The 17942-nt window shown below is 39.0% G+C and overlaps 1 protein-coding gene across 3 annotated transcripts in view; it reads right to left on the reverse strand.

Annotated features, from left to right (window-relative positions):
• The window catches only part of LOC108151114, a 42826-nt gene extending 25145 nt beyond the window's left edge, over positions 1–17681 (reverse strand). The window contains exons 1-3 of one of the 3 annotated variants that reach the window (XM_017279524.2): positions 17253–17681; positions 16887–17017; positions 3688–4089 (exon numbers count right to left, since the gene is read on the reverse strand). In XM_017279524.2, coding sequence (XP_017135013.1) covers positions 3688–3810 — 123 coding nt within the window. In that variant the 5' untranslated portion in view covers positions 3811–4089; positions 16887–17017; positions 17253–17681. Of the gene's footprint in view, positions 1–3687; positions 4090–16886 lie in introns of all 3 variants that reach the window. The other 2 variants (XM_017279534.2, XM_033394310.1) reach the window with 2 other exon arrangements.
• Between the last annotated feature and the right edge of the window lie 261 nt (positions 17682–17942).

Here is a 17942-nt window from a genome sequence, read left to right on the forward strand (position 1 = left end):
AGATTTTCGTCCTTTGCGGGGGCGGAAGGGGGTGTGGCGAAATTTTGAAACAAACTCGTCTCGGTCCGATATATTAGGAGTGTGGATACCAAATTTGGTTGCTCTAGCTTTTGTAGTCTCTGAGATCTAGGCGCTAATGTTTTACTCTAAGCAAAGCTATGCTACGTGTGTGTTAGAGAGAGACAGGGCGAGAAAAAATGAAATTGTTTTCTTGATGCTGGCTATAATAATAATACGATCCAATTCAGATTCCGCAGTCTTAAAGATATGGTCATTCTTTACAATTCTACGTTATTGGTTTTCTCATATCTTTAAAATTGTGGATGCCACAGATTTTCGTCCTTTGTGGGGGCGGAAGTGGGCGGGGCGAAGTTTTGAAATATTTTTGTTGCAGTGACATATCACAGAAGTCTGGATCTAAAACATCGTTGCTCTAGCTCTTATAGTCTTTGAGCACTAGGCGCTGAAGGGGACGGACAGACGGACAGACGGACGGACGGACAGACAGACAGGGCTCAATCGACTCGGCTATTGATGCTGATCAAGAATATATATACTTTATGGGGTCGGAAACGATTCCTTCTGGACGTTACACAAATCCATTTTCACCACAAATCTAATATACCCCAATACTCATTTTGAGTATCGGGTATAAAAAATAAATCTAATATACCCCTATGTATACTCATTTTGAGTATCGGGTATAAAAACAGACAATTCTATAAAATAAGCAAAGACGAAATCGAAGCCAACCCAAACCGAAACTGAAACCGAAACGAACAAATACACAAGAATGACCAAAAGCTGCGGTTGGGGGAGTGCGAACGAGGGTGGGAAGAGTACAGCGTAAGAAAATACAAGCCATGAAAACTGATGCCAAACTATGTACATATGTATGTACATATGTATGTGCACACATATGTATGTATGTATGTACAAATGTGCACATGCACATGTGAAAACTAATATGAATGAATAATAAACACAGCTTGTAAATAACTTCCCAGTATTTGGTTTTCTTTGGATTTTGATATTCCACGAAGGTGAGACATTTTTATTGCACATAATCTTGGGTTACGCACGTACACAATCCATATTCATATATACATATGCACATACATATCGTACATACATACATATATTAGTACATACATACGTGCATACGTATGCCCTTAATGCAGAGAATGTAAGTGCGAATTTTGGGGCTCGCTGTGGGACTAGCGACAGAGGAAGACACAGTCGTAGCCGACTACATAATTTCGGCCTCTTACCCTAGCCTATGGTATACGCACAACTTTAAAGCGCACTGTGCTGGCACGTTAGAGTGTGAGTTGCTGCTGCGACCGCAACTCTACATTTATACGGAATCAGTCGGAACGTGTCGACGGGCGCTGCGTAGCCACTGCAAATTGATTTTCTACTTTTGGCTACAATAATAATCCGATCTTATTCGGATTCGGCAAGATTCGGCAATCTGGTAGATATGGCCATTCTCTATGATTGTGCGTTTTTAGTTTTCTCCTATCGTCAAAATTGTGGATGCCAAAGATTTTCGTCCTTTGTGGGGGCGGAATTGGGCGGGGCGAAGTTTTGAAATATTTTTGTATCAGTGACATATCACAGAAGTCTGGATCCAAAACATCGTTGCTCTAGCTCTTATAGTCTTTGAGCACTACGCGCTAATAGGGACGGACAGACGGACGGACGGACAGACGGACAGACAGACAGGGCTCAATCGACTCGGCTATTGATGCTGACCAAGAATATATATACTTTATGGGGTCGGAAACGATTCCTTCTGGACGTTACACACATCCATTTTCACCACAAATCTAATATACCCCAATACTCATTTTGAGTATCGGGTATAAAAAGACAACGATTTCAATTCAAAGAGATCCTTTTCCTCAAGAGATTTTAATTTGTTCAAAAAAATAGCATGTATCCACTTTTGCACGTTTCAAATTTGTTTACTTTAATAATTTTTTAAAAATATTTGTTCCAAAGGGCCTTAGCTTTTATCATATTCCGAATAAGTATTGGCATACTCTCGACTAAATTTAGTACGTTCTCCAATTGGTTAAAATCGATGGAATAATGAAGAAAGAATATTATCTTCATATTTAGGAACCCATTTTGTCAAATTTTATAGACAAATGTGTCTTCCCCACATCCGAGATCACTTTATAGCAAGAGGGTAGCCCGACGCACAAGGCTAAATTCGTGAAAAATCGTCCCAACAACTCGAGTTTTCACTTAACATAACTTAACATGTTAAATCCCATTGAAAATCGATGGGCTCTGTTTAAAAAACATTGGAAAAGTACGAGTCTGCACCAAAGGGATTGGGTGAGTCTTTGGGAGCGCGTGAAGTCGGAGTGGCGCATGATACCTTTAGTCGAGAGTATGCCAAAACATATTCGGAATGTGATAAAAGCTAAGGTCCTTTGGAACAAATATTTAAAAAAAAATAATGAAAATAACAAAATTTGAAACGTGCAAAAGTGGATACATGAACTTTTTTCGAAAAAAATAAAATCTCTTAAGGAAAAGGCTCTCTTCGAATTGAAATTATTCTCTTTTTTCTTTCTCACTAAATGAAAGAATCTATGAAAACAACGAGGGGGAACGTTGCGAGTTGCTGCTGCGACCGCAACTCTACATTTATACCCGATACATACATAGTCAGTATGGCTACATTGAGCGACAATGTGTGCGTGCGGGAGAGACAGAAAACGTGTCTGAACATGTCGTCGGGCGCTGCGTAGCCACTGCAAATTGATTTGTACCTTTTGGCTATAAAAATGGTACGAACTGATCTAGATTTGGTAATCTGGTAGATACGGTCATTCTTTTAAATGTGCGTTTTTAGTTTTCTCGTCTCTTCAATTTTGTGGATGCCACACATTTTCGTCCTGTGTGGGGGCGGAAGAGGGTGGGGCGAAATTTTGAAATACACTTGTGCAGGTTCGATAACATAGGATTGTGGATACCAAATTTGGTTGCTCTAGTTCTTATTGTCTCTGAGATCTAGACGCTCACTTTTTGCAATAGGCAAAGCCGACCATGAAACGTGTGTTAGAGAGAGACAGAGCGAGAAAGAATGAAATTGTTTTCATCATTCTAGCTATAATAATTATATGATCTAGCTCAGATCGTGCAGTCTGGAAGATATAGTCATTCTCTACGATTCTGCGTTTTTTGTTTTCTCGCGTTTAAACTGAAAAGTGATAAACATGTATCCACATGTGCTCGTCACTGTACATATGTACATATATATGCATACATTTATGGGATTGGAAACGTTTCTTTCTGGGTGTTACACATATCCGCCACAAAGTTAGTATACATACATATATCCCTAAACTCTTCTAGTACCGGGTATAGAAAGCGGCTAAAAATGTGACTTGATATGCGTAATAATCAGCTTGAAAAAGATGTAATAATTATTTAATACTAATTTATATACTTAATGCAATTAGTAACACAATAGTAAACTGAAGAGCCTTTGGTACCTGATACTCAAAGAGTATAGAATTTAGGCCCTTGCCGATCAAATAGCGACAAAGAAAACTGGCTGAATTTGTAACATCTCACAGATTCCGTTTCACTACCCCCTCAAGCTACTAGAAGCGCTGTCTCAGTTAAGCCCAAAGAGACAAGCAGATAATTCTACTCCGCTCTCACCTGGACGTCGGCTATTGTGGTTATCTTCTGCCAGAGCGAGTCCTCGCCGAATATTGAAATCATTTTCATGGGACTGCCGCTCGCGTGGGAGCCGATGCAGATACGACATAGCTCGTCGTCCATGTTGAAGGCACTCCACTCCCAGTCTGCAGTTCCTTCTCCTTCTCAGATGGATGCTGATACTGCTGGTGTTGTCGTCGTCAGCTGTTCGAGCGGAAGAGTTGAGTGTGAACAGCTTCCAGCCCAATGCATGTCAGAGTTGTCACCCTCACGCTCCAGACGCCTCTCTCCGCACGATACTGCGTGGTTTCGTTGGTAAGGAGAAGAGCAACAAGTGTTGCAGAAGAACAGATTGATGGAGCCAATGGTCCCCGACTGAATTGCCTGGCAGTGGATTGTAAACTGAAACGAAAGAAAACTATTTATTAATAATGAAACGAAAAAAAAGTGTGCACAAAACAGAATATGATATGGAGCTTAAAGGGGCAAAGGGAGGGAATGGAGCTTACTTTGAAGAAAGATGGAAACACAAAACGCACAAGAAAACTAAATAAAAAGTTAACAACTAAGGAACATGAACATATACATACATACATGTGTACATTATACATTTGTACAAACATTCACAGAACAGTGACAACCACAATAGTTGCTGCTTCTCTTTTACTCCCCTACACTCCCCGAGTGCCTGCATACATACATACACTCATACACACATACATACGTAGAAATGTACACTCGTACACACATTTGGACATATGTATGTATTTATTGTGTTCATTCCAGAAACAACAAAAAGCAATTCTTACTGCTGTTGCCGCATACAAAAAGTTTATGAACTTGATACACACACTATCAAACAGATATACCACGAACACGAAAATAAAATTACACAAAAGAAAACAAGTCGAAACTAAAAAATAACATTCACACACACACACGCACACACACAGAAAGACATACAATGACAGAGAGAGAGAGACACAAACAAATAATAATAGAACAAAAATCGTAACGAAACGAAATGAAATAAAACTCTACACACATACATATGTATGTATGTATGTACATATATCTATGAGAAATAACCAGAGAAGGGTAGGGGGGTTCGGAGAGCGGAAGAAGGTAACACAAAGCACATAAAAGAACGATAATTCATTGTCTCTGGTCCTCTCCCTCTCTCTCTCTCCGTCTACAAAATGTGATTTTTTGTGGTGAGAGGGAGTGGAGAAACTACATACATATGTATGTATGTACATACATATGTATGTAGTTGGAAAATCAAGTAAACTTTGTCAATCGATGAAATTGGAATGAAAGCGATCAATTATTCCTAACAAGTTATCGAACTATAATCATACATACATACATACATATGTACGTATTCATCCTTCTATTCTATATCCAGAACGTCCTTCGACCTTTCTTATTCATTAACAGCGTTCCTTAATCATATTATCCTTCCATCTTCTGCTCCCATATTCGCGCCGATTCTATTACGATTGTCCTTCCAAAGGAACAAAATATAAAACAACTCATCGAACTATCGATGTTTACCTTCCATTACAAGCTTCTCATACGATTGTTGTTTCCATTACGTACGATGCGCCACACTTAACCACCTACATATGTATGTATACCCGTCCTTCCGCTCAACCATGTCTTCTGATTCTCCATCCATTCTTCCAAAGCTCTCTATCTCTCTCTTTTCATAAAGCGTAAAAGGTGAATGAACGGAAATGGAAATGTGCGTGGAACAAATTCCAAATGCAATTCAAGTTCAGGAATGCAAAAATTCACAACCAGTTACAAAAATAGTGGAACGGTGCGGAAAGCGGCTCTAGGAGGGATGGGCAATGCGTACATGTGCATGCATTTGTTCGTACTATGTACATACATACATACATACATACATATGTATGCATGTATGTACATATCGCAGGCACATGAGTTGGAAAATTGAAATCTTTTTTCCTTTTCTGTTTTGATCTCTTGCGAACGATCTCTTTGCAAACGCAATCTGTATGGAAAAAGGGTGAAGAAGAAGTAGAAAAGGCAAGAAAAAGCAAGGAATTAAGGAAGGAGGGAGAGAGGGCCGTGGAAACTGGAACCAATTTGCAATACATATTTGAACAACGAGTCTACTTCTTGCAACACTCCCGTTTGCCCTCCTCCGCCCACTACACACTCCACACTGCTTTCCCTGCCTCACTATACCTCACCATTGTAGCACACCTCACCACAACACACCTCTGTGTGAGCGGCCGTACCGCACCGAATACAAAAAACCAAGCAAAAACATAATCCACACACAGATACATACTATGTATGCATACATATGAATAGGTTCCAGGTTTGTAAGTGGCCCGCATATGGATCGACTATCCCTGCCCCACAAACCTAAAACCCCACCACCACTCTTCACACTATCAATTACCATTCCAAGTCACAGGCACCGACATGGTCCCAGCCAGAGCCAGACATTGTTTAAAGTTTAAAATAAAATTAAATAAAATTGAACCCATATAAACATATAAACAAGAGACAATGGGTGCGCGCGGAAAGAGACGCAAGGAATGGAAGGGAAGGAGATCCAAACGTCGCGCATTCGCGGTTTTACACATATGTATGTATGAGGAAATACACCAAAAACAAGGACAACAACAACCTCAAGAGGTAAAAAATACATGACTTATGAGAGAAGGAGAGATAGAAAGATGGAGAGGCCCCAGTGCGTAGGCAAGAGAGGAAAAGCACAGCAGAAAGAGAACTACAGCACGTTATAGAGAGAGGAGGTGGCACAGCAGAAAAGTCAAGAAACTCGAGACTTTTTGCTTTTGCTTAAATTTTCCAGAAAAAATAAAAAACAACAAAAACGCTCAGTCTTGGAGGTCGAAGCTTTTGATGCCCTTGCAGACCAATCGTTTCTATGAATGTAACAAATAATTCGAATTAACTTTTCTGATGTTATTAACCAAACATATGACATACATATGTATATATGTATGTGTGTACATATGTACGGATGTATGTATATATTTACATATGTGTGTATGTATCTATGGTAATATGAATGTACGTGCATGTGTGTACGTACGTGCATACATACATATGTATGTGAATGATTGGTGTTTGCAGCTGGGGTCTATAGCTTTCATGTTTAAATAATCGCATATGCAATTCCTTCTCGCCGTTGCAAACATTTGCTGAAAGTTATAATACGCTCGGAAAGGGTAGAACAAAACTAAAAATTCAAAGAGCAAAAGAGAGAGGTATATGTAGATACCGAGTGTTTAAGTCAAAGCCGCAGCCGCAGTCGCAGTGGCGGCAGCAGCGCAGCAGCAGCAACGAACCAACCCCACGACGAGCCGCCGAAGCAGAGAGCCGACGACAGCGAACGACTCTACGACTATTAAAGAGAACCACAGCAACAACAAAAGCAGTAAGAGCAAGCAGAAGAAGAAGCAAGTCGACAAGAAAAGCAAATACACGCTACATACTTACACTTACTATCCCACATATTCATGCATAGCTACATGTACAGATGCATACGTACATAGAATGTACATACATAAATGTACATATATGTATAGGAATGTGCACTGCTTTTGTTGGTTTACCTACGAACCGAACCGACTCACACTCGCATACAGACGGACTTAAAGAAATAACAGTTTTTTTTTCTTTTTTATGATTATTTTAGCTATTGTACAGTTCCACAAAAGATTTATACACCGCACGAACTAACACAGCAGTCATGGGGTGTAAGTGGGAGGGGTGGGGAGGGGCTATTTGAGGGTGGCAGTAATATTTGTGAGAATATTTGCGGACGAGAATGGAATAGAATACACACAGAGAGAGAGAGAGAGAAAGAGGCACACAGAAAACTAGCAGAAGAACAAGAACATGCTGAAGAAGCAGAATAGAAGAGTTTGAGCAACATTTTTCGCAGAGCGCGGATGACAATGTTTACTCAGTATCTGTGTGAATGTGTGTGCCTGTGTATCTTGGTGTGTATGTGTGTGCGAGAGTGCTAGATAAAATTCGAAATGCTGTCGTTGACTTAGAAAGTATTCCAAATAAAAAAAAAAGAAGCAAAGGAATGCTTTGAGCAAGAGCTGCGCACATCCACGATGAAGCAGTAGGGGAAGCAGGGCACTTGCATGCCCTGCTTGAGCACTGCACTGCAGTGCACTGCACCCGGCCCTGGCCATGCCCAACAAATTCAAATTAATCGGCCTAATATGACATTTATGGGGAAACTGTATTGGGTTGTATTGGAATAACAGTTTAAGTGTTCAAGCACAAACCTTGATTTTTTCACTTCACCATTTCAACTGTATTCAGTTCTCTAGCTGTCAGCTCTGTCAATTGGCGAATAAGTGGCCACGCAGTTTATTTTTTTAAATAAGCATGCATTCTAAGGCGGTGGGCTAATGTGGGCTTTATGTCTTTATTACTTTCAATGTATCTCTGATTTTAATCAAATTCAATTATTGCGTGGAATTTCAACCGATTTTTAATGGGTTGCAGTAGTTTAAAGCGCGAGCGAGAAGTTTCAGACATTTTTGTGAATAATTATGTAATGTTCTAAGGGAATATCGTGCATATTGTTATCTAAGATACTCTATCACTATATACATACATACTATGGACATAGATATCTCTAAACATCAGAGAATTGGTATGAGAATCAGTTAGAACACTAGGCTCTAATATAGAGATATCATGAAGCAAAACAATTAATTATCTCCACAGTGGTATCACTCGAAGAGCTGATTTCGACCAAGGTAGAAATATCGTATCTTCAAAATATAATTTTTCTAACAAATCCAAACTAGAGGATATATGTATGTACTTCTCTCTGTTATATCTGGTCTCACAGCAATGGAAGCAGTGGAATGATTGATTTAAACATCAGTATGTACATGCACATACATACATACATAGTACGTACATGCATACATATATTGGTTTGAGAAGCAATTCCACCTTAAAATCAGTTTTAAGTCCCTCAAACTTTCTATTAAGCTTCTAAAAGCGTACCAGTTGGAATGAATTCTTCAATTCAGCTTATTAATCACGAGAAGAAATAAAGAGAAACTGCAGGCGTGATAAGAGCCCGATTGCTATACAGCCAACTGATTATGCAATAAGAGTGCTCCCAAAGAATCGCTCTTCATGTGGAGATACATGTACGTACATACGTACGTACAAACAATATCTCTCATAAACCTTAATACATCTTGTATGTACATATTTTTATACATACATATGTATGTGTGTATGTATGTTAGTATGTATGTACATATATTCAAAAGTATTACATTTTGAGGCTTTGTCGTGTGCTGTGGGAAGATGATGGAATGGCCGGAAAACTAAGGTAGAGGGATAGATGGGTGAGGGGATAGTTCAGTTGCCCGGCTGGTTCCGGGGGCGAGGCGACCCGGTAATTACAAGCTCACGACAATGTGCGACGTGAACAATAATTTTACGTGTACTTGCAATAACACAATAACTCCGGAAGAAGACACACACAGGCTCATAAAGGAACGCGTGATTATAGTTGTTTTTCTGTGGATCTGTGTGAGGAAATGCACACAAGCACACACACACACGTACGTGTGTACATACATATAAGTACATACATATATAAATATGTACTTCTCTATTTCCAGGACACAAAACCAGTCTGACGAATCGATTTCCAGATGTATCCCAAGATTCAATTGTATTTATGAACGAGCATCTAATAATGACTGCAAAATTAAATTATACACACAAGTAAATTATACATACATATGTATGTATGTTCAATCATATGTATAATTTAAAATAAGGGGATGGATTTTTTTCGGTTTGGGGAGATTGCGAAATAAATAAACAAACATTTTTAAATTAATACAATTTCTGGAGAAGAAACGAATAAACAAACAGCAGAAGTGCGTACAAGGAGAACCAGATGAGGAAATTTGTCCGCATAAAGCTGACAAACTAATTTTCAAGATAAAACTGATGACGATGATGCTGAGAACGACGATGGGGTTAGGGAATATCTTCAATAGAGAAGCCAGAACTAAAGTTAACCAACCGCTTCCACAAATAGAGATGCGTGTGGGCGGAGAGAGGGAGAGCGCGCGATGCACAGCACACAGAACTGGAACCAAGAAAAAATGCTACGTGAAGCAAAACGAAAGCCAAAAACTAGATGAAAAACTTGGCTGTGGAAATGGCAGACCCGTACAAGATAAGCCAAAGATGCAAGCCATGAAAGCAAGCAGGCGCAAGCAGCAGCAGAAAGCATAACGCAAAAGAAGCAGAACATGAACGAGTGGGCTGGTAGGAACAAGACAAGACAAGTTTCATATGCAGCATGATGCACTGTGCTCCCTTTCTCTCTCCCTTCGTCCCGTCACACTCGCGCGTTGGCAAAAGTAGAACTTTGCTGGAAAAAGATAGCTCCCCATCTTTCTCTCTCTTTCACTCTTACCGCAAAAGTTCGCTGCTTGATTGATAGCCAATGGGGTCGGGCGCTGGAGCAGGGGATGCCTGGTTTGTGGTACGGTCGAAAGGAAAGAATCGGCAGGCGGGACGGACTGCTGCATAGAAAAGCTTCCAACTTCAGAAAATTTGTATCGCTTTACATTTCGTTCTTGGCTCAACTGAGAGAAATACAGAAAGACTAAGGCGAGGTGAGAGCAAAGAGAGGTTAAGAGCCAGAAAGAGAGGGCGAGCACGTGCAATAAATGCAATTACCGCTGTATCTGTGTACGAGACTGTATGTGTGTGCGAGTTTATGGGTTCAAGTTGTACATTTTCTCGAGTCTTTTATAGACGATTCTCATATGCGGGGTACCAAAAGGTGTATGGGCACACACGCACACACCCGAATCCTCCTCCATCTACTGAAATGAATTACTTCATATTGCACTTACAGACTGAGTAAATTCCAGAGAACATACAGCTCTGCTATATCATACATTTTGAATCCAACTGGATTGCATTAAAGCAATCGGAAACTAGTTTTTTTTAAGCTAAATTCTCAGCTGTTGAGCCATATACATATGCATATATACATATGTACATCTATTTATGTAAATATGTGTATATGTGTATATACTGTTGTTTAACTGATTTTTTATATGTAAATTAATTTATTTATGGTAATAAGCTTGGCTTCTTTTTATCGTCATTTTTCCAGTTGACAGCTGGAAATGGACGAATACAGATTTGCCAGGAAGGTGATGTACATAATAATTATGGACGTTTGTGGTATTTACATAGTTCCGCAAAAGCTATCCATGTGTGTCGTACACATACAGCTGCGCCGATGATGGATTTTGTTTAAGCAATGGTTCTAGTGAACGTTGCTAAGACTAATACATATATAAACTTTATGCTATAATTTATCGTATCCCAGAGCACTGGTACGATTTGCCAACTCCAAAAATCAACTATCAAAAATTTGGGCAGCAACAAAAAAAGCGCCAATTTGTTGCAAAGCCTTTGTCAGCAACAACAGCAGCTCAACATCTCGGCATTAAAGCGCACCTAATTTCCGCATATTTCCATTGGGATATTGATCCCCGAACATGCAGGATACCCCAAAGATCGTCGTTGTGCTTTGGTTTCGCATTAGCAACATATTTTTTAACTTGACCCAAAATATTAGCAGTGGGGTCAAGTCTGGAGACTGAACAGGCCAACCCATTACATTAAGTGAATTGTTCTCGAACCACTTTCGAGCTTTCTTTCTAAATTGTTTTGCGTAATTTTCGTGCTGGACGACACAAAGCAACTTCATTTCGTACTCCGCATTAGGCAGCATCACTGTTTCTTAGATATTACCATAAGCATTTTGTTCCATAATGGGTCTGTGCCATGTATTGGATCACCTCCTAGTACGAAAATCAAGCCGATACGATTATGCTTGCTTTTCCATGTCTAATGATTTTACATGTGAGTCAGGGGGTTGTAATCTGCATTCGGTAGTCGTTTCTCATAAGAACAAGACGCTTTTCCACCAAAAAATAAATTTTGCCTCTTGTCGGACCACAGGATGTTTCTCCATTTTTCTTTGGCCCATTTTACGTTCTTGTAAACAAGATCTAACTTTCCTGCTACTCGACGATTTTTTAAGATCCTTTTTTAGTCCTCCTTGCTCTCACGAACCAGTCGTTTTACTAGAACTGGGGAAATCTTTTAAAGCATTGCTAATCATTTTTGTTTTAACAACAGACAATTTGCCACACCTTAGCATAGGTCCGGCCTTCTGAAATTAAAGTTTTGATCCTTTGGCTGTTTTCTTCACTTTAGTGCTTTTCTAGACGTAAGCTACCGATTTTAAATTCAATCAAGAACTTAAAATATCAAAAAGCTCGGAAAAGTATAAGCTTTTACATAAAACAGTTACTAGTACTCCATTTCGCTCTTCTTTCGCAAAATTGCCTAAAGTTATAAGAACCGCTTTTCTTCCAACCATCTGGATATTATAGAGGGTATCAACTAGTCATACCTTTAAAACAACTTCTTCGTTATTTTAGGCGTTCACAAGACTGAAGCAAACAACACAAAAGCAAAAATAGCAATAACAATAACGAATAAAATCTACGAAAGAAACGACATTTTCTGTATACGCGCCGCCGCCGCCGCTACGCAGTCCAAGCAGTCGCTGTTTGACGTTTTGTTTGTGCACTGCTTGCAGGTTGCTTATGCAGTCGCAGCGCTGCTGCCTAGCTGCAGTAGTTATTTCTGTTGCTGAACTTACAGTTGTCGTATATTTATTCATTTTTTCCTCTGCTCGCACATAGACATACGTACATATGTACATATGTATGTTTGTGTACATATGCCCATACATATTTTTCTCTTCGTATGCATTTTTATCTGCGTGTGTTTGTGTGTGTTTGCCTTGGATCAAATTTGTTGAATTGTTTATTTAGTACGTTGAAGCTGTTATTGCTATTGCCGTGTGTCCGTTGCGCTGTTGTTTCTCTCGTTTTATTGCATTTTTCGTTATTGTTATTATCGCTAGTACCAGCGGCAGCAGCAGCAGCAGCAGCAGCACTACCACCACCAACACCACCACCACCACCACCAGCAAACGGCGTTGCATTCGCTCTTGTTCGGCTCCCAGTCGTCGTTCGGTGCTTGCTGTTAGACTTTCATTGCCGTCTCTTTCGTTTTTGGTATTTGTAAATTACATAAATTGTCTTGGACTATAAATTACGAGAAGATTATTATGGATTGTTGCTTGCCTCATACATACATAAGCATATATGTACATATATATGAATCTGTGCTTGTGTGAGATGGTGTTCGAGTGTGCTTGCACATGTAGCATTTATTGTGGTTCGAATGCAAGCAGCGAACAAAAACCAAAAGCACCAACAATGTTACTTCTCTACTTTTTCTACTACTTATTTTGCACCTTTTTTTTTTTACTATTTTTAAGCTTTTATAGAGATCTGCATTTAGTGGTACTCTCGCATAGTTACATATGAATACCGCTCTCCGCTCTCTCTACCTTCAAGTGTGTGTGCGGGAACAGCATTACCGTTGTTTCTGATGCCGAGGGCTTGGAAATGGGATATGGTTTATGGTACGAGTATACGGAGGCGGGGAAATGGGATATTGTAATGTTAGCAAATATATGCAACGCGTGACCAACATGGGTTGACATCTGTCTGCTGCCTTTTTTTCAAATGCCAGCCACAAGAGCTGGAGTGTTAGAGGGGCGAAGGGATCAACAGGAGGATCAGGAACAGTGCTGGATACGGAATTCCCTCACAGGTGTTCCTCACAACTGGGAAGGCAAGCATGACAATAACTGCAGCGTAAAGAAGTCTTGAACTTTTATATACACTGGATTGGCAAGCAGACGGATCAGAATCAGTAATGGAATAGAATGGAACGCCTTGGGAAGGGTTTCTCTCGGGAGAAACCGGTACTCGGTACGCGGTACTCGGTACTAGAAAGTCAAGCCGAATCAGGATCAGATCATATACATATATGTAAGTATCTAGACACTGGAACTGTAATGGTAAGGTCTTCATCGATTGCGTAACAGATTTGCTGCTGTGCGATCAAGAAAAGTTCTGCAAATATCATGTGTTCAGATGGCGTTTCTATCTTTCTCGAGCGCTCACCACCACTGACACTGCAGGGGCTTGAATGCGACCAAAGATCTTTCTAAATGTTACCAAGACTTTTCAGTTCAAAGAAGTTGGATAAGGAGAAGAATAGCAGTTGGAATGGAATGGTAAAGGCGTCTAGGCATAAACCCTCAGACTCAGACAAGATACATTTTTCGCTGGCGAAATGTGATGTAAGTACAGAAGAATCCGGTTATAACGACTCTGCTTATAGAGTGCGTCCGGTCATAGCGACGAAAATTCGATGACTTGGTTGGCCCCCAAGCAAACGTATATGAAAGAGCATCCGCTTAATACATATGCATATATCAGTGATCGGCAACGATTTCAAAGGAAGAACTGGCTGAATATGTTCTTATTGACAATGCTGTGGCGTTTTGTGAGGAACCTTCCGAAGACAATATTGTTAAAAATATATTAGATAACGGACAGGACAGCGACGGCAACGTCGAAGATCAAAATGAAGATGTGTCAGCACCTACCGGTTTGGAGGCATTAAAGCCTGCAGAAATTCTGAATCCATTAAAATTTTAATGACGAGAGGTTAACGCATAGCATGTCTCGTTTAAATAATGCCGTGCGCTACTGTTTTTATATATCAAAAACTACTGCTAAACAATCAAAAATTATTGATTGTTTAAACTAAGAATAAAAAGAAAGACCCCATATAGAAATTAATCTTGTTATATTATGCTTATGAATATGCATTATACATATGTATACAACTTTTTATGAAATTATTTTATTTTGCTCCTCTTTTGGTTAGAGCGTCTTCCGGGTATAACGACGTAAAATCGTCGGTCCCTTGAGTGTCGTTATAGCCGGATTCTACTGCATTTTCATATTTCGCTGGCGGCAGTTTATTACAATGTTCTGTGTTTGTTTACAAATAAAGTCTGAAGAGAAGTGGAACCAACACGTTTTTATCTCTATTCATTTACTTTAGACTGCTTTAATAAAAGTCAATTTGTCTTCATTATTAAATATTTTTGGACGGCATCCTGGCTTGTTAGACTTGGTTTTGGTTGTGCCTGCCAGTTCGCTAGCGAAAGGTACAATATACATAGATATATTTATACCTTTCGGTCGTTCAAAGCGGAACACCATCGGTTGTTTTCTAGTATTATTCGTAATTTTATTTATCTTACCTTAGAACTAGGTCGCGAAATTTCGCTTGCTAAAAAATCTAGCTAGCAAAAAACAGAAATGTTGTCTTATGTCATGTTGTTTAGGTTTTCTGAGTACTAGGGCTTATATCTTATAATAAATGTGGGAAACATAATTAGAAAAACATTCGTCGGAATATCTTCCATCTAGAGATAATTAATTTAGCTTGACTTGATCGCGGAAATACTGACCCTATCGCTGTATTCAGCCCCTCAATCAGCGCCTATTCAGTTGCATAAGTGAGTTCAGTGAAGGTATCGGTATCAAATCGAAAACTCAACTTAAAACTGAACTGTGATCAGTAATGGTTTTTGTGAATGCCTTGTTTCTACTACGATTCATTGCCAAGCGATCGTGAAAATTTTAAAAGTGTAGAAATTTCTGCTAACAATACCATAGAAAATTTCACTTTATTCAATTCATGTATGTACCTATGTATATACTACATACGTATGTATGTACTAAGCACACAAAGCACAAACACATGCAAAAAGGCACTTACAATTACAGATATAAGCATGCATATGTATGTATGTGCATATGCATTGTATATTTAACATAAGCGACTGTACATTGCATGTGCTTGTTGTTCTCTATTTTATCAAGAGGCTGTTCAAATACGAAAGAATAATAAACACCCGCACGCACACAGGTACGGATACAATTGCTCTTAAATATGTAAGTATTCGAGTATCTTAAACATTCTCATGGGAATCGTATTTAACCATAAGGAAAGACTGTTTTCGATGAAAGATCGCACTGAAGCTTAACATACGCTAGGCTAAATCCCGTTTTAAGGGGAGTACTTATTTCTAAATGTCTGGTTCAAAGTGGAGATTATAGTAGATAGTTTTGTAGCCATAGTCGCGGTTGTTCAAATTTATCCGAGTTGTTTAGATTGAAAATGGAGTAATATTGTTTCTGCGGGGGCTTTTGTTATAATACGATACGATTTCGATCAAATTTTGATCAAACATGTAGTTCGCGAATTAGTTTTTAAACACACACATTTTAGTTTTCCTTTAAGAGACCTATTTTTCAATTTGTTTTAATCATGGAGATTTTGTAAAGATTCACATTTAATTGCAAGTTCGGTAGAGTTTTTTCTAAATTATCTAGATTATAAATTTATTTATGCGATGCAACCTAACACTCGATGGTCTAAGACGTGTCTTAAGGCACTCTAACGACAGTCTTTTATTTAGAAAAAGTTTCTGATTCTGTTTTTATTATAGTAAAACATTTTTAAGGCTTCCGAAGATTTATTTCATTACATTCGGTCTGATTTTGGATTTCGATTTAGCAAGCTAAATTGTATGTAAAATATTCTTACATTTTTTGGTAGCTAAAATGGTGTGAAAGTGGTAGTAGCCCTTTTAAAGGGTATCAAAATCGTAATCATTCACACGCACACACACACACACACACATGTTTTTGCAAACACATGATTTCATATAAAGTTAACGCACTGATTTAACGTAACTATTCCAGTGCTCTCAAGTGAACATACATAGTAGTTAATAGGAAAAGCAACAAGAACTCACAAAGGCAGAGACAGATAGCCGTGGAATAAGAGAGGGTCAGCACAGGGGGAGAGAGAGCTAACAGCATGTGCTGAAAGCAGAGAAACGGAATGTCAGGCAACGCGGGCCAGGGAGGGGTGGGTGGCAATGAGAGCAGCCCAAGGAGCGAGCGAATGAATGAGTGAGAGAGCCCAAAGCCATAATAATAACAATCATAAATTGAAGAGTTAAACTAATAATGATATACAGCCATCTCTGTATTCCCTCTCCCTCTCTCTTCGTAATACATATATGTACATGTGTGTGTGTGTGTGTGTGTGTGTTGTATAGTTAATAATAATAAAGACGCACATACCTTTATTTAGTTGAAATAGCTTTGCATTTATCTTTACTCGGCTTCTTCCTCTGCCTTTCGTCTTCTGATTCGTTGTTCGTAGTCTATGATTTTTGTTATTTGCCGTTGGTTCTCTCTCTCTCTCTCTCTCTCTATCTTATAGTTTTCACACAAAACAGAATAAAAAAAAAATGGAATGTGTAAAATTGTATTTATTAGTACTTTTTATTGTTCGTCGTTTTAGGAGCGTCTCTGTCATTATGTGTGTGGTTGTGTGTGGATAGAAAACTATGCTATATGCTTGTATAAATGCTTGTCAAAGAACCGTTCTTCGTTACGTTTTGCTATTCATATTTGTTCGTTTCCTTACTCGCTCTTCTTACTCACACTTTTTTACTGATTTTTCTCAGCTTTTCCTTTGCCTTTTCTTAGAATTGAATTTTTCGGCTAACGGTAAAAGCGCACTGCCAAAAAACAAACAAAAAGAACAGGAACGGAACAGACGACAGGGGAAACTCCCAGGGACTGAAATCCCGTCACACGCGCGCTGCTAACACACCGTTATAATTGCCGCATTAGTGTATGAAAGTGCATGTGCAACCGCTAAAACAGTGCACTCCGGCAGCATGAAACACACTTATTGCTGTTGTTACTAGTCTAATTTTAGTTATTGCTTTTAATGGAGCCGCGCCAGTAGACAGAAGCAAAGGTAAATGTAAACTACGCTACCTGCGACCAGCAGCCGCAGTAAAGTAACACAAACAAACGTTAACAAGCGCGTAACGTAACGCGCTCACGACGGTCAATTAATTCTTGGATGTCAGCCAGTCTGACCCTCAGAAATATACCGAACTACGTCACAAATTTCAAAATATACCGTAAATATACTGACGAATTATTTTTATTCAAGTTGCATTATATTCCTCGTTTTTGATATTTGTTTTAATATTAATAGTTAGCAAGAACCCTCAGCTCTCAACTCATAATTTAATCCGATTGTCAAATCAATTTCCTATAAGACTGGTTAAATTTAAATGTTAATTTTTATTGCATTGCTTCAAAAATAAGGTTTAAGCA

The sequence above is a fragment of the Drosophila miranda genome, chromosome XL (assembly GCF_003369915.1).
Source record: "Drosophila miranda strain MSH22 chromosome XL, D.miranda_PacBio2.1, whole genome shotgun sequence".
In the NCBI taxonomy this organism is placed as follows: domain Eukaryota; kingdom Metazoa; phylum Arthropoda; class Insecta; order Diptera; family Drosophilidae; genus Drosophila; species Drosophila miranda.